General features: G+C 41.2%; 1 protein-coding gene across 1 annotated transcript; it reads right to left on the bottom strand.

Moving 5' to 3' along the window:
- Window positions 1-1,495: 1,495 nt before the first annotated feature.
- Window positions 1,496-21,321, bottom strand: ubash3ba (ubiquitin associated and SH3 domain containing Ba; the record flags this gene model as incomplete). The annotated part of the gene is made up of 14 exons (XM_079237393.1): window positions 1,496-2,570; window positions 2,665-2,774; window positions 3,282-3,388; window positions 3,478-3,622; window positions 4,149-4,241; window positions 4,405-4,527; window positions 4,634-4,754; window positions 4,942-5,086; window positions 5,719-5,927; window positions 6,120-6,289; window positions 6,583-6,781; window positions 6,878-7,064; window positions 7,283-7,336; window positions 21,194-21,321. The coding sequence occupies 14 exons, from the start codon at window positions 21,319-21,321 to the stop codon at window positions 2,433-2,435; spliced, it is 1,929 nt and encodes a 642-aa protein (XP_079093519.1). The 3' UTR covers window positions 1,496-2,432.
- Between the last annotated feature and the right edge of the window lie 1,386 nt (window positions 21,322-22,707).

The raw sequence follows: 22,707 nt of genomic DNA, 5'->3' as shown, positions 1-22,707 counted from the left end.
TTACCATCATTATTGCTGTTATGCTGTTTTGAGTTTACGGTTTGCAACAATTCAGTGCACAAAAGATTCCTTCATAATCATTTCTGAAAGTAATTAATAATATCACGATGCTTCATACAAACTGTGAATGCCATACAATCCAAGTATGGCTGTATGTTTGAAATTCATAATTTAATGTATCGATAAAGTGAAGGAGTCATTTGTATTCTGCAAAGTACAACAATTATTAGAGAATTAGTATCACATTAAAACATGACAAAACATATAATACAATGTAATGAATGTGGTTTAACTGAAATCTGTGGTTTCATCACAATCTGTGATTTCTAAGGTGTAGCTACATCTATGTTGACAGCAGCTATGTCCATGTTCATTAAATAAAATACAGCCACCAACAGCATCACACGTAAGATAATCAAGACCATTGTTATCGTGAAATAAAGTGGGGTCCTGTTTGCAGACGGTTGATACTAAATAGTACTAAATATTTAACTACACAATTAGCAGCACAAACACTTTTGTGTCTAAATGCGTGTCTCGTGTTGGTGACATAGGTTAGGCTACGCTTCAGGTTACAGGTGCTTCTAATGCCGAAACGGTATTACCTTAGAAATACCTTTAAAGCTAACGTTAACAAACAAACATAAAAGGCCTCACCTGCGTCAGCGACACACAGCTCTGGTGTGGTGCGCGATGTCAATACCACGTGTAGCTTGTAGCTAACTAGTTAACACTAGTTAAGCCACGTTATTTGTTATTAATCACAAAAGTAAACATGCAGTCATTCGTGACCCTTATCCATTATTCAAAACATATCAGGCTTATTAAAGAAGCTGTTAGTAATGATTCAACGTTAGGGTACAGACGCATATTCAGATAAAAAAAGCCTGACAAAACATTGGCAGAAAAAAAAAAATACTTTTTAAATTCTGACTTCCTCAAGACTTCTAAGAATATATCCAGTATTGTAAATATTATCATTCATAATATTTTCATTAAAAAAATACACAGGTGTATTGAATGAACATAAAAAATAATGATGGCTGCATTACACTTTGTAGAGGACATGATATTGTTTAAGGCTCAGTGGAAATGCCAGTGTAGAATAACAAGACACCTAATAGAACGGAGCTGAGCCTTCATTCATGTTTTTAGTTCTACCTGTGCTTTTCTATTTTTGACGAGTCAAAATGTCTACCAGGAAATGTTTTTCTTATTGTGTTAGAGATATTACAACTGGTGCTCAATAGAATAAAAACATATCAGTGAAACATATTGGTGTGTTTTCAGCATCAAGAGAACATTTCCTCTGCTAGCCTCTCGAGATATGCCTGCCTTCTGGTGGTTTAGAGGTAATACATTGGGGCTTAATTAGAGTGTTAGCTGTGCATGTTGAGCTGTTTATGTTTATTAATTAAGAGCAACTTTAATTCCCATACACATAACATCATGTTTTAACAAGACACATGGCACCATCTGATATATATAGGCCTTCATAACGCCACAACCTTGCTTTATTCAGTATCAATAGAATTTCTGAGTCATACAACAAATAATTGGTAGAGACAGTAAGCACTTAAATCATCTGACAATCAAAACAAATTAAATGCAAAAGTGTTTGAAAAGCAGTGTGGTTATCAGGCTAACAGCAGTCTGCATTTCATTATATTAATTTGTTTAAGTCATATTGACTTGGTTGCTCATGTGGTGGCAATCAAAACTCTATTAAAGGAAGGTGAAACAATTCATGTGTGCACATAAATGTTAACTTCAGAGAATCACTTAATGATATGACATTTACAGGAATAAAACAGGTATCATAAACTACCCACCTCAGCACCACAAAAAATGAAGATCAGTTCTCCTCGATCTGATTGTCAACATTTCTTTTGTGCTTTCTTTTGCAGGAGGGTCGTAGCTACAAGTTAAATAATAATTTCTGACACATGTAAAAATATTTCCGTGGTACAAGTCTTTCTCATCTATTTCTTGTCACAGTGTGTGAGAAGGCAGTTGAACACAAAGTCTTCGACGCCCCGCCTGTGGAGGAGCTACAGACAATGGCACCTTCCCGTGGCATAAAACCTAACTCATCATCAACCATCAAGAAATGTCCACGTTTCTCGTAGCACCTCTACATTTTGGGCGAAGAAGTGGAACGTTGAGGAAAATGCGACAAACTGCCGCTCGATCTGTAGCTCTTTTTTGCCGTTATCTCAACACAAACTGTATTTTCTCTTTCCTGAGCAGTGCGCCTGAATACATTTGCAACTTTTTTTGCATGATGTCTTTGACGGAAGCGAGACGTGTTTTTTTTTTGTGGTGTTTTTTTGGTTGTTGGGCTGAATTTATAGCGGAAGGGTGGGTTAAAAATAAATATTTTGTCAGCAGTTCAGGGCTGCCAAAAGATAGAAAGCCACAGAGCAAATCCTTCAGTCCTGCATTAGCATTTCCCTCCAGTTGAAACTGTGATTGGGCCCATGTGTCAGAGGCAAGATGGGTGGGTCGACCAGCTGCCACACCCCGGTCTCTCCCATTTCTTCACAAGCACAAAAGCCCAAGTAAGGAATCTGTTACAAAGACAAGACGGATGTGCATGTTATCAGAGAAAAAGAGAGGAGGATAAAAATGAAAGAGGCGTTGAAACTAAAGCAGAAAACTGACCTTTCGGACCACTTGGACAAAGTCCTTGGAGTTTTGGGGGCTGAGGCCTTGTATTTGGCGAGTGCAAGCCTCCAGAGAGGAAGCATGGGCCACAATCAGGACCGTGTTTCCTGTGTGAAAGAGGTGGAGAACACAGAACCACATTCCACCGATACCATTAGCTTTCTTTACCGTCTATGGCCACTCGGCAGTCCATAATATGCACCTTGAAATGTTCTTTAACTCATGTCCTGTCATATAGAGATCGGGACATCGTCCAAATTAAACATTTTGATTCAGAAGGCCAGTAAGCTAAAAGCAAAGTGCTTATTCTGTCAACCTAGTGTGTGTAGAGTCAGGTATATGTTCTTTGCGTGGGGCTCGCAAAGCAGGAGCCTGTTTCACGCAGATCCGTGTGATTGTTTAGTTTGGATTTCATTGGCTCATGCTCCATGTACCATACAGCCCCCAGAGATTTAATTTAGAGCAGGAAAACCTGAGTTATCAAGAAGTATTAAGATATAATCATCTTGAAAAGAAAGGGGGCATTGTAGCCAGAGAATGTAGCCAACATTTGGTGCTGAGTAAAGTTGGTTTGAATTTGAAACCCTTGATACGTGTTTACAACACCACTTTACCCAGGTTTTTGCTCTCCGCCAGGATCTCTCGGGTTACTTGGAAGCTCCTGCTGATGTAGGTGTCATACGCCTCTGACACCGCCAATTTACTTATGGGAAAATGAGGTCTAGGGACAAAACCATAGGCAGAAAAGATTATAGTAAATCATCACAGATGAAAGCTTGGAGATGCTTTAGCGTTGGTGTTGCTGTGTACCTGTATGTTGTGTCCACACTCAGGTTAGCAGCAGCCAGCTCAGCTGGGGGGATCCAGACGGGTAAACATGTGCCTGAAACCCACTTGGTCCATTCAAATAATCCAGGCTCCACACGGATTTTGGTCTTTCCCTCCAGCTGGAGACCTGACACAGAGTGAAACACAGAGAAACTGTAGAAGAAGAAGATAAGATATCTCTACATCTACTCTGTCATGTCATTTTGTCTTGCTCAATACATCTTCACATGACATGTGAGACTTGGTGCAATAACAGTACATGTGTTGGTCCCATGTGCCCGAACAGGAAATGACTTGGAAGTTTCAAGGTTTCGACAAAAACAGAACATATTTCTGAAAAGAAAGCATTAATTGTCTGTTTTGCTGTCTTCATAGAAAGTAAGAAAAAATAAATTAGACCTCCATTTCAACCTATTTCTCTTCCTTTCTGTTTTATTTCCTAATGATGCCTCTAGGTACCACAGAGGTTTGAGAAAGCTTGATATAAGACACGTCCTATCGAGAAGGTTTCAGATCCAAAACCAGCACTAATGAGAATCCAACATCATCATGCCGCGGTAACTTTTTGAAATGTATGCATATTGCAAAATGTGCCAGCTAAATAACCTAAATAGACGCCGTGTAGCTCGTCTGTGGTGCTGATGAGGTCCTACCCTGCAGGATGTGCTGAGCAGTCTGGACGCAGCGAAGAGAAGGAGAGCAGTAAACAAAGTCTACTGTTGTGTGGCTTTCCGACAGGGCTTCACCTGAAATGGACCAAAACACAGTGTGATACTATTTTAAGGCATTTTAATCTTTATGTAAACATGATCTCTGCTGTGTTTAACAATACTTAAAACCCTAAATCCTTAAGTAATCATATTAACTTTTTCAAAACATCAAAATAAAGTATAGATAAATTGTACTGACCTACAAGACGCGCCTGGGTGGAGCCAAACACTGTAATTGGACAATCCTTGTCATAATCTCGGTGACCTCCGCTTCTATCTGGCAGGCTGGATGGCATGTTGAGATTAGAGCGAATGTATCGGCCTACGCAAAGACAAAGGAAAATCTTACAGAAGAAGGAAATACTAGACTTAAAAAGGAGTCTAATGTAAGCCTAAAGTCTTAAAAATCATCTCCCACCCGTCCTAACCTTTAGAGTCAAAGCACTGGGTGATCCAGTGTTTCCCAAACACAACATCCATCCTCTCCCCATGGCGACACACAAACAGTCTCATCTTGGACAGGGACGACTGACTGGTTGGCCTCGACACCTGAGATGCAGATTCATTTCAAATCTTTAATCGTTATAGAGAGTTTCACAACATGAAATCTTCCGCTACTGCTGGAAGCCATTGTTGGTTTTAATGCACTCAGCGAGGTTCATGAGGTTCTCTTCACTTCAGCATGCAGCCTGATGATACGTTTGTTTTTCTGCGAGCCATCGGAAAAGTCACGTACCTGCATCGGAGGACAGAGGCCAGTGAGGCCGGGAGGTGCCATAAAACTGTCAAGCAGACTGTCATTCAGCTGTCCATCAAATAATAACCCCGCCACTGGGCTGCCAGAGTTAGATGGAGAGGCACAGGTGAGCATCGAGTGGGACCTGAGGATCAGACGCACACAGACTTCAGTCACAAAGCACTTTGAATACGACACCGTGACTGCGCAGGGAAAGAACCAAAAGAAGATGTTAACACAGTCAATAAACTCTTGTAGACATCCAGCTTACATTATGTGACGCAGGAATAAGCAACAGTTCAAATTCAGGGAGTAAAAGTGTTTTTTATGTGTCTTGAAAACATCAAAGAGTGGCAATAATGAATAGGAAGGAAGGAGGGAGCATAACTTGTACAAGGAGTGTAGTGATGTGGGCGAAATCCAGTCGAACGGCAAGCCAAAAAGATTATTCATTTTCTTCTTTCCCTTTAATCTTTCCATTCAGCTTAGAAACATCCCCTTATTTGTGTACATTTTTGCTTAAACTAAAGAGATTTGTGGATTGTCGGTTTGAGATAACACCCACGGATGTCTTTCTGAAGTGGTTGCAAACAGGGACCTGGTGGTTTTGAGTGGGCAATCGAGGATAATCTGCTACGTCTGTTAGTGTACTATATGCGCAACTCAGCGGTCCAATAATCCGATCGCAGGGCCTCTCAGTACGGCTCCCTAAAAAGGTCAGGAATTTTATTAATTCAAGAAACATGCTGATGTATACGCCGTGCTTCCTTTCCTTACCCGTGGACGACCCAGGTGTCGGACTCATCAGCGCGGTTGACGTAGTTCTCAGGCAGCAGGCCCGACAGCCCTGTGCCCAGCGAGGTGCCGTACACCCAGCCCTCACTGGCGCTGCTCTGCTCCGCCGGAGACGTGAAGATAAAGTCTCCCGGCATCAGCTCTAGCTCGTCATCATTCTGAGGCACATACGGGTACATGACTTGCAGTGTCTACAGGGGGGCAGATGGTGAGCGGCCGTTAGACGAAGGTCACCGGGGATTTAACATGCTCATCTTGCATCTTTTTGTTTCGGGAATAATTGTGATTATAGCATTATAGCAACATTTCTTTCCCTTGATGTTAGACATATAAAACTGGACACAAAAGAGAAAGTACTCATTTTCAAAGTAAGCCAATCAAACCTCATGATTAGCGAACCGAATATCCCGTGAGAAGAGCACAGCCAGCCAGTCACAGCCTGAAGACACATCCACCGTTTTGGCCAACTTTTCCAGAGTTGGAAGGTGACTGGTTTGGAAGTGGTATGCCAAAGTGACATGAAGTTGTTTCTTATGAGGCTCGACGTGGACATCTGGACAAAAGGACAAAGAGAGAAATGTGCACAGCAAATGTATTAAATGTATCCGTATATTCATGACAATGACGAACTGTTTTCAATTCTGTGGTTCTCCACTGATTAAAACAGTTCATCTGGCAATACTGCTCGGCTCATTCCCCAAATGTGATTATAGTAAACGCAATTAGTCCACAACTGTCTACATATGAATATGAAAATGAGAGCCTCATAAGCGGCAGGTCTGCGTTTTCAAGACAGTGTTCACGTGTACTGTGATTCCCATCAAAGGGACAAAGGGAGTCTCAAACCTGCTTTAGCTGTTGCTTCAGTTGCAAAATCAGACGCCAAACTCTTCAGCACCTCCGCCATCTGCTCCTCCACAAAGAGGCCAATGAAGGTGGAGGAGGTGTAGAGCTCCAGCGGGAGGGGCATGGGGATACGGCCCTTCCACTTGGCCACGGTGGTCTGGAGAGCGTCGGTCAGGGCCTCGACCTTCCCGTCGGCACACTGAGCACAGAGACAACGAAACGGGAGGTCATCAAATGTATAACGGCTACAAACAGCCAGAATATTGAGCATCGACACACACACACAGACGCTGACCATAAAGAACTGGCACAGGGTGATGTGGGGGAAGATGTTGTGTGCCTTGTTCTTGCCACAGGAGATGCGGGACTGCTGCCAGAAGTGTGAGAGCTGCTGGAGCAGCGGCCCACTCGGTCGCAGATACAACACATACTCTCTGGGCAGAGGGTCGTCCAAGAACGGGTCGTCCACGTGGGAGAAGAGCCTGCAGCGGCAGACAGGAAGGCCCAAAGAATAAGTGGGACATAAGTAGGAGGGAGGGCGGCTGATGTCCAGCAGAGGGCAATATGGCCCAGAGCACAGTGACACTTCAGTAGGTCGGGCAATGTTATATTCACCATTACAAGGGTTTCTGTTAGCAATTTGCACTGTGCATTAATAACTGTGGCAGAGCATGTGAGTACAAGTGTGTGTTGCTCTCACCAGTCACAAGCTGCCTGGACGTTTTTCCCTCCTGTCGAAACCAGAGCTTTCAAGCTGCAAAGAGGGAGAGAGAGAGAAATGGAGATCAAAGCACAGTCACACAATCAATAGTTTCTCTTCCGGACCGTGTTTAGGAGTGGGAGATTGCTGTGCTTCCACGTGACAATGACTAAAGAGAAAACATCCACAGAGAACAGTCAAATCCCAATTCAGAAAAGGAGTTCATTATTCATATCAGAGTTTCATGAAACAACATTGATGCAAATTTGAAACATATTCTGTGCTTGAAAAATATCAAAAATATCACAATTCGGTTAGAAGTGCTTGAGTAGATGATTAAATAGTGAGCACTGAGTGTTATAGAGGACAGCAGAAATCCTCCCACAGTCTTGGTTAACAATTAATTTCTGCTGCAGCAAAACGTCAGAATATTGGGACACCTTAAATAGGACAGTGAGAAAAATACAATAATGCCTTGTGTTTTAGTTTAATGAACTTTGAAAAGAAAAAGAAAAAAGCCCTAGTACGTGATCTATCCGTGTCACTTCATACACTATAACTTATCAAGACTTTTCTGAAACAAGAGCTGATTGCATGATTACTCTTGAGTGCTCACAATCTAATTAGTGTCTTTTTATAAAACCTCTGGTATTGCGGGCCGCCTCTGAAGGGATTCACCAATTCCAGCAGCTTTCTTCAGTTTCAAGAGGCATAACGGAGTATCTAGATGAGACTTTATTTAATACTCACTTGCAGTCTCGTCTGCAAAGATTTGGCACACATTAGCAAAAGCTTTGCACTTAATAATTCTAAATTAGTGTCTATATAATGATGAAGTGAGAGCTACTGGTAACTGGAAGTAACTTTTACAGACAGTGACGTTTCTGTTCCTTAATTTTAAAGCTTCTCTATGCAAAGTAGATCTAAGTGAAAATCACCAGGAACACCGAGTATCAAAGATTCATCTTTTGATACTTTATCTTTGTGGGTTTCCTTTTGTGATCCCTGAAAAGAAACTAAAGTAAGCAATGTGTGTTTGTTGTTGCAAAGGACTCATTTTAATATGAAGCAACAGGAAATACATTTTGAGTGCCACAGCATCTGACCTTTAAGTCTCGACTACATGCCATGCAATCCCATCTTCTTTCAGTGGATGTTCTGACTGCGTTATGTGGAACAAAACCTCCATGATCATCCAATTGCACCAATTGTCAGTGTCCTAGTAATATAGGATAAGACAATCTACAATTGATAAAATGGAGTTTTCTGTACCATAGTGGAGCCTCTGTGACTTAAACACGTCTTTATCACAGCATGATAAAGACGTGTTGCAGCTCCTCTATGTGTGCCGACAGTGTTCATGGTGCCACTCTGGCGTTCAAATTCGATGAGCTATTTTTAAATTTGCCCCACTGAGAGGGTCCTAGATACGGCAAAGTCCCTGAACCCCGGGGCGGTGTGCCCTCACAAAGCCCAGCATGCAGCATGTGAACGCCAAGGCCACAGCAACATGACAGATGGCTCACACAGAGCTACTACTATAACATGCACACGCAAATAAATAAATATGAAAAAAACAGAAAATGCACAGATGAAATTTGAATAAAAGTCTCCTGTTTGTTTACCTTATAAGGCCGGCAACTGTTAGCTGAAATTACAGCATTTTACCTAGTTGATCGCTATTTATTCCAACATTATAAACCACTACAGCGTGCACAAGGCTCACGAGAGAGTCATTTGCTGGCTACATCGACCGTATTCAGAGGTTCCACCTGGTGCTGTGTGGAGGAGGAAAAGAAGGGGATTTTTTTCCCAGAAAGCATGATGGGATTACAAGCAGATGTGACTGAGACGTCACAAAATCCAATCCAGGCAAGAACATTGGATTCCTTGCTTCTAATCTCTGTGTTATTCTATGAGCAGGAACTCTTGAGACATAAAATAATAGAAAAGAAGAGGTTTACTTGAATTTAATCGGCTTTTAGGCTGCTGGAGTTAGACCCTGTTTCAGGCATGAATGACAATACATTATCAAGCAGGAGATAAAGTGTGAGAACGCTTTTCATTGATTCAAAATATAATGCAGAGGCTGGAGGGCTTAGCTTCAGAACTGTAAATTAATTATATGGCTTGCAGTGTTGTAGTCAAGACCACCTTAAGAGAGACAAGGTGATGACCAAGATCAGAGAGTATCGCCCAAGATTTTGAGGGGTTGAAACCAAGTCAAGATCAAGACCAAGGTTCCTCTTCATGTGTGCATATGTGTGTTGCCCCTGTAGTTGTCGTCTTAAAATAAAATGCAAAGTCCTCTTTGCCTGAGACCGAGAAAAGAGTAAACATGCGGTCGATTCCGAGACGAGGCAGAGAGTGAGAAAAGTGGTCTTGAGGCACCATCAGGCTTTATGCTTTTGACATTTTTGCACCAATTTTCAATCACAGTGGAATTTCTTTTTTTACTTGTCCTTCTTGTATTATTGTAATAACAATGTCAGAGCTGCTTTCTAAAGCTGGTACTGCATCCTCAGAATTGTCTGTTACACATATTGCTAGAAAGAATGTCCTCAGGTGTACAGTACTGAACTAAGAACATGCTCTGCAATGAACTTTTTTGGATGCAGTAAATAAAGTTAAGTAACTACACAGCAAGTCATGACAGCAGAAAGACCTCCGGCCTGGCTCAGACTGAAAAGACCAACCAGAAGGAAGTCGCAGCCCACTTCCAGACGCACTTTAAAGATGAGATATATAGTTTTGTTTTTAGAGAGATACAGGCTTCAACAACAAAACATGTCTGTCAAACCATTTATTGTGCCAAAAACTATAATTTACTTTTGATTCTAAGACCGTAAAAATGTTCAACAAACATGTTATTCTTAGCTGAGGGCCCCCCCCCCACTTCCACTATTCTCCCCACATCATCGCCCCGGCTGGCCTTTATGCTGCGGGGGTGACATTGTGGCAGTAATATACCTGCCAAACACTGCATTCAATGTGTATTCAATGTGCATGCAATGTGTATTCACACAGAATGTTAAGAATAACATGTGTTTGGATTATTTATTGCCAATTCTATTTTTTTTCCACTTCTTGAGGCAAAAGAAAGTGGGACATCGACATCTGCGACACCCTCGGGGAGCAGCGCTGTGCAGAGCAGCAGTTTCACTCTCTCTTATGGGCCAGCTGGTCCATGTTTAGCCAGGAAGACAGCACCTCCTGCCCCTTGGCCTCGTCTACAGCATCTGCTGTTTGACGCTTTATTAGTTTGTTTTTGTTGAACTGAATATTCATGTTTCAAATTACTTTTCGATGTGTTCCATTATAGTTGAAATTGTCCTCAATAACTGCAGCTCACCCAGAGGCCTCTTCTTTGCTCTTAGCCAGAACTGAGCAAGTTATTTATAAACTGCATTTTCTGCTCACAGCTAGACAAAGATAATAAAAAAAAGGTTTGAGAGTGCTAAGGAGAGAAGTCACTCTGGATTTGGTAAGGCTTCAAATCAGCTGTACTGTTTGCATAAATTACAGTGACCGGGCGAGATAAGGGCTTTTACTTCATTTGGACATTTACCACTGTTGAAGGCGATACTGGAAACGGCCTTTCATTTTTTCAGCCACATATGGCAAGTGTTTTCACTTCCTGTTCCCACATTTAACTCCACTCCAGATAAAATATGCTGGCTGCCTGTCTGTTTAAACAGCATAAACAGCGTTTTTGTTTTTTCATATATGTAAACATTCTTTAGACTGTTTATTACAGCTGACCTTCTTTGCTAAACTTGGATGTCTTCCTGGCTGCAAGAGAACATTATAAGCGTAGGCAACATGCACACTTCTCATAGTCTCACGTGAGTGTGAACACTTTGGATTCCTCAAAACATTGTTTTTGAAGTTTTTGTGACAAGAATAAATCTCATACTCATGGCTCGGTGTTAACCAAGAAGGGAAAAATGTATCAGAAATTAAAGCCAACATCTAAAACTGATGTTAATGAAACCATGTCACCCTGTCTCAACATACACACACACAGCTACATACTCCCAAGGGGCCCTCCCTGGAGCACCTCCCCAGCTCTATGAGCGAATCAACACTTCCTGTTTACAACCCGACGGCGAACACTCATCACTAACCACTTATCGCTCCAACAGCACTGAGAGCACTGCTACTGCCCAACACCGGACAGCACCCTAAGGAGAGCCCCGTCAGCAGAGGAAATGTGCTTCGCTACGTCCAGTCTGGCCAACAGTCAGCCCTGGTGAGCCCACGCCGAGGCCAAAACCAGACGTTACCGCCCTTTTCTCCAACCGTCTCACTCGATGACTGCACAGCAAAGGAACAAAAAAAGCGTATGTCTCTGCAACAGATCTGCTCAGGGTGTGATGTAGGACACAGAGACAGGGGGAAAGGTGTGCCAAGATGTAATATTTTGAACACATGGCTGATGCTTTCATGTCAGCAAAGCAATAACACAATCGGGAGAGCAACAAATAAACCCCCATTACTCACAGATAACTTGAACAGTAATGAAAAATATGTGGTAACTGAACAGATACAGGTGTCTGTAAACAATTTACAAAGTATCTTAGAGCCCCTCAAAAGTCCACCTCCCTGGGATCTTCGGGACACCTTGTTCTGTGCGAACAAAATATAATTTAAATTGAAAAAATGACTAAATTCTAAAGGCTACATTTGAACATCTTATATTTGCAATGCCACTTGGTTCTTTGAAAATAGGAAACATTTGTAAATATTATATTTTCATACTGAGATATGGAATTTGCCTCGAGTAAACATTCACTCAGTGACTTCACAGTGGGTCTTTTTCAACTAGGAAACGCCTTTGTCTAGTTTTTGTCGGCTTTTTGTTGATTTATATCAGGGTAGGAACGAGAAACAATACTGTCCCAAACAGCCCTGCATATCTGTCAGGGAGTGCACTCACTGTGGACTCCTGTGCTCGCTAACACCAAACATTCGGACAGCTAAATTTACCATCGACTGATGCAAAAAGTAAGCTTTCCAACAATATGTTTTTAAATGTGACATAATTCAAAACAGTATGGTAGAAGAAAAATAACAAAAGAGACAAAAATGTACTTGAAACTGTGAATAAAATATGAGGACTAGTCAGAAGGTCTTCACTTAAAGGTTGAAAGTAAAGTGGGTGAGTAAGAGCATGTGAATGGCATTGGCCCGGTGGCTTTCTTACTTGAACCCTCTCTCTTTGGTATTTGTGAGAGCAGCTATTCACCCTTAATTAGCAACATTGAAGTTTGAGTAAATATTAAAAAGGAATAATTTGACATTTGGGAGATACGTATTTGCTGTTCTTGCGAGGACTGAGATGAGAAGATTGATCTTCACGTGTATTAACGTAAAGACTGGAAGCAGAGGAAAGCCCATCTCTAAAGCTCAGTTTTTAACAAGTTGAATCTTGTTTGTTTAATCCAGGGGTGCCCAATACGTCGATCGCGATCTACCAGTCGATCGTGGAGGTCGTGCGGGTAGATCGCATGCCATTTAAAAAATAATAATAATTAAAAAAATGTTTAAAAAACTTTAGCGACAAAACCCAGCTCCCAGTGTGCAAATTAATGTCAATCACTACGGACGCTGCGCCCGCAATGGTTGGCCGTTTGAATGGATGTATTGCCAAGTACAGGGAGATGTTTTCCCCTACTTCCTTAATTACCACTGCATAATACACCAACAAGCATTATGCGCTACAACGCTAAACATGAAAGAGATCACGGATGTGGCAACAAAGATCGTCTAATCGAGCGAGAGCTCTTCAAAGACGGATGTTCTGTGCGCATCTGGAGAAGGACTGCAGCCACTCTGACTTCCTGCTGCACACTGATGTGAGATGGCTTATAGAGCTCTGTCCGGAGATACAGGAGTTTCTCCATGTTGTTAAACATGCAGAATACAACCAACTAAGAGTATGTCAATATGCTCACGTTTCTGAATTACAATTTAAAACGTGTGTAAATTGTGTGTTCCTCTGAAGGAGGGAGCAGCAAGACGTGGGCCTGTAATGAGTCATTTTGATTTACGTTTAAACCCTTGCGCTTTAATTATCGAGTAGGATGGAGAATTTTTTTAAACTTTTGGATTTTGAATGGCACTTGCAGCCCAGTTATTCTTTAGTTATTTTGGACTTTCAGAGGCTTGATTGCTATGTTGAGTTACCTTTAAAGCTTTATTTGTACTTTTTCTTTACTTTTAAAGCATATTTGCACTTTAATTTGTATTACTATTTAATTTATTTGTTATGATGATGTTCTGATGTTCAGATCTTGCTACTCAAATACATTTGAAGTTCAAATTCCAACATTTTGAGTTACTATTCTTAATTTACTATGGGAAATAGTCATTAGATTAGTCGATTAATTGAAAAAATAGTCGATAGATTAGTCGTTTATGAAAATAATCGTTAGTTGCAGCCCTAGAGTCAGCCTTTTCCCACATGAAAAAGATTAAGTCCAAACACCGTTCCACCATGACTGATGACCATTTGGTCTGCCTGACGCTGACTACCAGCAGCTACTGTCCGGACTATGCAACCCTGCTGGTTCCATGCAGTGAAGTCATCAGAGCAAAATGTAATGACCAAAAATGTACAAAATTGTATTGTGTCATAAGGGTTCATGCAGTTATGCAAGGGTACACCAATATTGTAAATATAAAGTATACTCTGTATATTTATACATTAATAATGCTTTATATAGATATAAGCATTATTAATGTAGGTAGATCTTTTTGACTTGGTCATTTTAAAAGTAGCTCGTGAGCCAAAAAAGTGTGGGCACCCCTGGTTTAATCCATACACAAAATGAAATCCTCAAACTAATTGGCTCACAGCAGCGTCGTGAAAATACAGTTGATTAGACACCTTTAGAGAGTTATGAGAGTCAGAGCCAGGCTAGCTATGTGCTACACTAAGCTAGCAAGCAGCTAGCAGTAACTTTGTATTTACTGTACAAACATGAGAGCGGTGTCAATATTCTTTACCAACTCTTGTCAAGAAAGAAAATAAGAGAATGACACACAATATCAAACAATACCATTAATTGTGGGAGTGAGTGTTGGTAATTCTTTTGAGTGTTTTGGTAGCACAACATTTTGTTTAGGGTCGCTAACAAGACCAGCTCTTGGTGTTTAGACACTCACAAAGCCTTTCTTTCAAGTTGACGGGGCAACGCGTCAGCACCACGTCTGTAACAAAGCTAGCTGTGTGCAGCCTGTGTCTGGAACTGCTTCTCCTCTCCTTACTTCATTATTCCTGAAGAAGAGAGCCGAGAAGTCCACAGGGGCAGACAGAGCAAGTCAGAGATTGACACCATTAAATGAACTGTGTGGGCCTTTATGTGACTGAAGGATGTTAAAAATATTCGAGGTGTCAATCAAGCTTATCAGGTTGAACAAATCAATGCTTCAGTCCAACCAAAGATGAAGTGTGTTGTTTTAGCGTGAGTGTTATTTATAGCGCTGCACAAGTGACGTCAGCGAAACAAGTCAAAGTGCACAAAGCAAATGTTTCACTAAGAATACATGAAGCACAGTGCCAAAATAGTGATGCATCACGCGTCACTCTTCGAAGTCCCAGGATGTGTCATACGAAGCTCACGGCATATGTTTGAGATTTACAGCCGTGGTTTGTGGGCATGTGGATGACTCAAAACAACACTTCTGACACCCACATTAGTTTCCAATTTGCTTAAAAGTTAATTAAAAGAGTTCTGTCCAACATATAAAAGGTATAAGGTTTGCCATCTTCAGGCCGTTTTTTAATGAGAAAAACTGACTCAGTCAGTACACCAAACTTATTTTCCTATCTGCAACTGACATGTGTATCTTCTGTTTCAGCCTCTCTGAAACCACCATCTCAACAGAGCGCTCAGTAAAGGTCACAAAGCCACTTCCGGAAATGGGCGACTTCCTCTTGGCTGTCTTGAGTACAAGCTTAGAGTTTGTTCTTGCAAGCTGCACGTGCAGGCACCAAAGTGTCACGTGTATGCATAAGTTATGTGTATAATTGTTATGTAGCGCCCTTGTATGAACCAAAATAGTTTTCCGTGATGCTTTTTTGTGTGCATGTTAGATAAAAGAGGAGTAAGACATGCAGTTGTTATGGTGAAGGCAGGAGTTATGAAACTGGTCTCGACAGGAGAAAAGTCTGCAATCACACAGACTTCCTCTTTAACACACAAGAGGCTACCCGGACTGGCAGAGTGAAAATGTAGCGAACACGATGTTATCCAAGCTAGATGTGTTACAGCTCAGTAAGAACTGTGGCTTTGAAGTCTTCTTTCCAGAAGCTCAATGAAACACGTAGAGACTAAAGACAAGTTAATCTGTATGAAATAAGCACTGTTTAGAAGCTACCTCAATAGTTGAAGTATCATTAAATAATACTAAACAGGGCCATCCTTTAGGCCCTTTAAAATTCACTATCAACCAAGATGACGGTGCATAATCTTAAAGTGAGAGTGCCTTTTGCATAATCAGTTGTATTAAGTACATTAAGTATCTATTTAGCTTTTTTTTAAACAATTACATTTGGAGTCAATATCATAACGGCAAATTAGTTCATGATATGGCATTTTAATTCTCTTTAAATCTACCAGTGAGGAAAAATATGTTGAGAATTGCAAGCAGAAATGTAAAAAACACTTAAAGCACTGAATACTTGTCAGGCACGGTTGTGTTTCAGTGTGAAATGTCATCAGGCTAAGTCAGTCCCACAGGCGCCCATCATGGGATCAGTCGAGTGCAGAAGCCATGTGTCAATTATTCAACGATCTAATCACCAGAAGATTAAAATCTGCTCTTCTCAGATGTGAGGATTTGGATTCAACGTTCACCTCTTATCATGTTCCAAAAAGTAGGAAAAAACATAAGAATTTGGCCGAATGTCAAGGTATATGGACATTTAAATACATTTAAAACTAGCCCCAATTTCAGATTTTAGATGGTAACATTAGAGGTGCCGGTGGTTCTTCTCTTCAAACAGCCGATCCTGAACAGCATTAACTTCCGCTATATCTCAGAAAGCGACCATAATGTTGCTGAGAGCACAGGCTTTCTGACCAAAGTATAGTGGCTGAATTTTCCACACACATGCGTCACTGTGAGGACATCTGTGATTGGTCTAAAATATCACATGACATTGCTGGATTGCCTTGCAGGAAACTTCTCTGGTTCTCTGCCTCCGTCTAGATCTTGTTAATACCAGATAGAGTACCACAAAAAAAGGCCTCGGCCTCCGACACTCATAGTCAATGTTCTGTGACATTTTGGCATCATTTTGACATCAACTTCCTGTTTCCCTTGCTCACAATTGCCACTTTATTCTCAAAGCTCAAATAGATGATTATACACAAATCTGTATCCTTTTACAAATCTGCATTGAGGCAGGTTTGCGCTTCATGCATGCATAGCTGACATTCCGTCTGTTTACTTTGGTGTTATAAGCTTGCTTGCGTCTCAAAACCACTTAGCACATCATTTGTCTAAAATTACAACAACTGTAATCCAGGTTCCTTCGTTCAGCCAACCAGCACAGGGACTCTTCAGGGTCTTAAGTGTTGTTTACAATTTTACAGTGTGTGACTCCAGTATGCCCAGTTATTTTGGCCCCAAGCATGACATTTAACACCGCACACACATATCACACTGTGTGTGTTTTTTGTTTGGAGGTCAGGGATGACTCATGCATTAAATCAAGATAAATGAGGAATGACAAAGCAAGGACCTTTTTTGGACTTTGAATATGCTGGTATGGAACATATTAAGAAAAGCAAACTACAACAACAAAAAGAAGATATGTATATGCTCACAATGATAGAAGGAAGTCCTCTTTACACAAGTGTAATTCAAGAAATGTCAGAGAAGACATAGTTTACACATTGAACGAAACTCTGATTAGTAATCATTAAATAGGAGTACAAGCAAATATATAACATCACAACAGTGCCTGACCATCCCCAGAGTTCACAGAGGAAATGTGTTTCTCTCATGAAGATTGCTCACTGGACCGTAACAGAGAGTTATCCTAACTGTGAAAAAGGTTACACTGAGGAGGTGCAGCATTATTGTTGGTGAGGGTTTAAATCATACAATAACAAAATTCCACTCGGTAGGTATTTTTCAAGCAAATTCCTGCTTAAAGATTGAATACAAAATGTAAGTAAACAAATAAATGATTAAATATTTGTATTGTATTTCCAGCATGTTGAGAGATTGAACTGCAACACAGGGAGGAACGTGAAAGAGGCCAAACCAACTGAGGGTCCAACCAAAATTGATTCCTCTCTTTACCTTTGTCCAATCCCAGCATTGTATAGCTACCAAAAGCAAAACAAACACGGGGGAAACTCTGTGTGTCTGTTGGTTCCAAACCTGCTTCCGACCAGCAGACACGATCAGAACAGGGAGAGAGACCTCTGTCCATCCAAGTCCTCTCTGATTACAATAGCCAATTCCTGGATGACTCAGCAGAAAAATCCCCCAATTGAGTTAGAAGGGCTGTGTGTGGCTGTGTGTGTGTGTGTGTGTGTGTGTGTGTGTGTGTGTGTGTGTGTGTGTGTGTGTGTGTGTGTGTGTGTGTGTGTGTGTGTGTGTGTGTGTTTCATGCTCCCTGCTGGTTTAAACTAACTCCTCAAACACAATGAAGTCCTTGTTCCCTGAAGCCATGACTGATAACTGATTTTCCTATTATTCCTTCTCCTCCTCTCAGGAGGGGCCTGATAGCAAAAATGTGCAAATCAGATGTATATTTTCAAGTTTTACTGCATTGTGTCTGGTTTGGTGGCTGAACCATAATCTGCGAGAGGTTCCAGAAATTGGATTAGCCTCGCAGTTGTTCTTTACAGTACAGAACAACCAAAATATGTCTGTAGAACTGAGCACCAACATATGTCAAGTACAGAGAGCTGGCATTGAATGTCTTGCCAAAGTCGACTCTAAAGTTGAATTTTGCTAAAGTTGCTTGCATTGAGATAAAATGTAAAAACGTGCGGGCCGCGCAGCACGCTATAAACAAAACACCGACTCATATAGTGCTTTATCACTCGCATTTAGGAGGAGTTTTCCTGGTGAGTGTCCCATATTTAGTCTCTTTTTGAGCTTCACCAACTCCTGAGGCTCTTTAAGCTTCTAAATACCACAATCCCCAGCTATTTGCTGACGCTGCTTTGTGTTGCAGGAAAGGTGATGTACACTGAGTTTATCAGCTGCCTGAACCTGGTTGGATGAAAGCAGAGTATCGGCCGAGTGACTCCCAGAATAATAATAACTCAGTGAGTGAGTTTGCAAACCATTAGTGAGCTCATTAGATGATCATAGATCATCATTTGTATCCCTCTTCAATATTTAGTGTTTTTTTTTTTTTTTTTACGAAATGCAGTGCGATGGTAAGCAAAGTATAAGTGGAAAGTAAACAGAACAGCAGGGATCAGATAGAGCGACTACAGCTAGCCATCGTGGGCCAGCTAGCAAGGTTTTGTGTCTGTGCTAATATGGACAATTATCAAATATCCCTACCCATCGGTGACTTAATTCTGATTATTTCTACGGTAATAACTACCGTGCTATAAGCTCTAGGTAGAAAATTGAGCCAAACCAACACACCAAACGTGTGCATAAACATCATGCAGCCCCACCTGTGTTTTCATCTTTATTATCATCTCGTTATTTTTGTGTCTCCACTAACATCAGATCAGACAGGCTTGAAGGTAATGGCGGAGAATTATTCTGCTTCATTATAATTGTATGGCTTTGATCAAAGTGTATTAGTCTGTCATCAGTAATAGATGCGAGATTGCAAATATAACCAACCACAGTCACTCATATTGTCTGCAGTGGTTCGTAGGCAGGAGGAGAGAGAGCTGCAGTCTGGAGCAATGGAAGGCTGAATGACCAAAGACAGTTTTGCAGAAGATAAAAAGGAAGATAAAAAGGCTTAATTCTGGAGCTGCTGTATCTGTCTAGTTAAAAGAAGAAAGACTGCTCAATACTTTTGGCGTACTTAGCAAAACTCAGATAACTGCCAACAGTAATTCCTAAATGTTAGCCTATTGTTTTCTAACGCTGGGAGACAGTTTTATATCCTCCAGTTCAGATACTGAAACGAGTAATAGATCTGGGGGTTAATCACGGAGCTCTGCCATTACTGCGGCAGCTGACGGAGACTCAAAGTGAACTATTTCTTTTGTTACATGGAACACAATTTTGCAGCCTGCTGCACACACAGAAAGGCTTTTTGTTTGAGATGAGGCTGTTCAAATCATTGGGCTAGATATATAATGTGTCACTGACAACACAAACTATGAGAATGGACATTATGATTATGGATTATGTGATTAGATTGAGTTCATATACAGTGAAAGGAGACTGAGATGTAAAAACTCAGCCGTGCAGAACTTCAATAAAAATGTGATACCTTTTCAGTGCCCGTGGCTAAACGTATCATACCGAGGGATACATGTAGGTGGAAAAGGATTTAAGCTGGTCCTACCATGAAGAAAATAGGCTAAGATGGGTTTTACAAAGCATACTTTACAACATAAAGTTGCATTGTGTATGTCTATAAAGCTACCCTCCCATTCCTTGATAATGCAGCACCTCCACATTTCACATTTAGAATATTTCAGGGAAATGCTTCTGTTGACTCGTGGTCAAAAATATTGAGACGTCATGGCAAATACTGTTTAAAACTCTCATGAAATGATTCTACTTCTTCTAAACCATCTACTACAGTCCTCCAGTGTAAACAAATACTTCAGCCTACGTTCAATATCTATGAAAAGGGTTAAACTGCGCTGATGTTTGAGCCCACAAACCTTTGTTGTAGAGACACATTGTCATTTTGTAATATAATTACATCATCCATACACTACATGCACACGCCAACGATGCTTGTTTCCTGGCAACTCTTCTCTCAAGGATGAATGAAAAGAAGATGCAGGAATGCCCACAGGATCAGGTTTTCATAGAAAACTACGGAGAGCTGGCGAAGGAAAAGAGTGACTCAGAAAATACTGAGCATCTCTTGTATTTTTCTTTTGTAGTGGAAAATATGTCCCAAAAAAAGAAAGATAGACACGTATAGACACCCACAGACACACAAGTACTATACCTATGCACAGTCTGCGGGTGTCTATACGTGTCTATTGTAATGTTGCTGTGTTTCTGTTGCATTGGTGGTGAAAAGTAACCGCAGTACAGGAACAGTACTGGAGCAAATGTAGTACCTTATTATTATTAAGTAGTAGTAGTATTTATTCGAGTATTTTTAGGGCTGTTTTATTTTTTACATTTACTTATAGACTGCATTTATTTGCAGTTACAGGTACCTTTGCAGATGATAAGAACAATAAGCATATGAAATATGATGCATTGTTACACAGCACATTAAACTACATGACTATAAAATGGTTCTAACTTCCACTACCTACTGTACAACATTAAAATGCATTGAATCATATTGCACAACCCTGTAGTGGAACATGCAATTTGGCTGTGGGTTCCAGAGCAGAAACTACAGTTTAAAAGGGGTCATCTGACATGGCCCCATGGGCTATGTGTGCCATGTGTTAACAACATGCATAGCACAGCAGACATGTCTCCTTTCGGCTACAGAGATGCTTCAGATCATCTGACTATGATACTGACACAGAGAGACAAGATAAGGAGGCATGCAACTTTGGCTGGAGAGTGATGCTGCTGGGAAGCCTGATTTAACCTCGTTATAAGGGCGAGAGTGTGTGTGTGTGTGTGTGTGTGTGTGCGTGTGTGTGTGTGTGTGTGTGTGTCTGTGTCTGTGTGTGTGTGTGTGTGTGTGTGTGTGTGTGTGTGTGCGCGTGTGTGCGTGTGCGTGTTTGTCTTGGGACAGTGCAGCTGTGTACTCACGCCCTGGTCTTGGGGAAGCCCATGGACAGCAACACGTCCAGAGTGGACCCATGTTTGACGGTGCTCGGCCGGCTCTGCCGCTGCCTCCGCGGCGTCACTTTGGCGTATAGGTCCTCTTTAGCTGCCATAACTCACAGCTCCATCGGTATGGCAGGTCCTCGGTTCCTCTGGTGTATTTGCATGTATTAAAAATGTTTAAAAAAAAGGAGAAGAGGGATGGAAGCGGTAGACTATTTAAACGAAGATGACTTGAGTAAGGCGGAAGTATGTACAAAACACCAACCCTTCCGAGGAAACGAGCATTTCTCTGGGTTTGACAAATGCTGTGAGCTAGATCCAGCTGCCTCCTGACGGTTCGCACATAAAGTCAAAACCATCAGCAGGGGGGTCAGCCATGGGAAGTCACTTCTGCCCTCCCAGCCGTGCCCCCGATTCACAGTACCCGACCGAGGTGAACATGTCTGGTTCCTGCTCGCCCCTCGGACGCGATCAACTGAATAAAAAAACAGATGCTGTATGAGCTTCCTTTTCCACACGATGTCTTATTTATGAATGGATCCTGAGTGAGCGGATGTTCAGCCTATAAAATGTTGCAGCTCTAACTGCGCGGCCCCTTCAGTTAAAGGGGCAGTACACCGATCTGTGAGAGGACAGGAAGTCTGTGGGTTTCTTCAGGCGGAATATGGGTTAAACTGAGAGTAGCACACGCTCGTCTCGGTTGGACGCGCTGTTATTGCCCTTTTGCGCTTAAATTAATCACATTGGTTGAGGCAGCAAGATGAAAGGCTGGATGATGGAAAAAGTTGGTCACACTTCCTGTCTGCGAAAGTGGGTGTCGTAAACACGCATGCGCAGTACACAGCAACGACAGCAGCACGCCATCTTCCGTTGCCGTAGCAACTCATGGCGTTATAAACATGTCACTATATTATATTTTACTTTAAAAAAAAAGGTTTTGTTTTTTTAGCTACTTTGGTTGCCTATTCAATTAAGTATGCATTTTATTTTGAAATGCGTTTGTGGCGAGATCAAATGGCAGAAGCTGGCCTTATTGCCCATAACTGGTGCATTTACAGTTTCATATGAGCTGGGCAAAAGAAAGAAAATGAAGCCTTATGATATTGTAACCAAAAAAAAAAAAAGGCACTGAAGTACCTGTATACTATATATTTAAGTGAATACATTTTATTTTGAAACGTGTCTGTGTTGTCACTGCTGACTTGAACTTTACATTATTCCCCTTCACTGATAACCTTACTGTGGTTAATATAAGTAAATAATTATATTATGGAAATTAATGGAAATATTGCACTCTTGTGAATTGAATAGTCAATATTAACTGGGTTAACTGGGTCCTCTGGCAATTTGCAAGATAGATGTAAACTGCACTTGTCAATTTCATACGTTGTGTTGTGTCCTCAATGTCATAACAGTGGTCTAGATATTGTATGGACATAAAAGGGTGTTGAGAATATGCAGCATGTGAACAATCTAGAGCAGTGGTTCTCAAATGG

Source organism: Taurulus bubalis (assembly GCF_910589615.1).
Source record: "Taurulus bubalis genome assembly, chromosome: 2".
In the NCBI taxonomy this organism is placed as follows: Eukaryota; Metazoa; Chordata; class Actinopteri; order Perciformes; family Cottidae; genus Taurulus; species Taurulus bubalis.
Note: the sequence above shows the minus strand (reverse complement) of the source record. Positions and strands in the feature narration are given on the sequence as shown.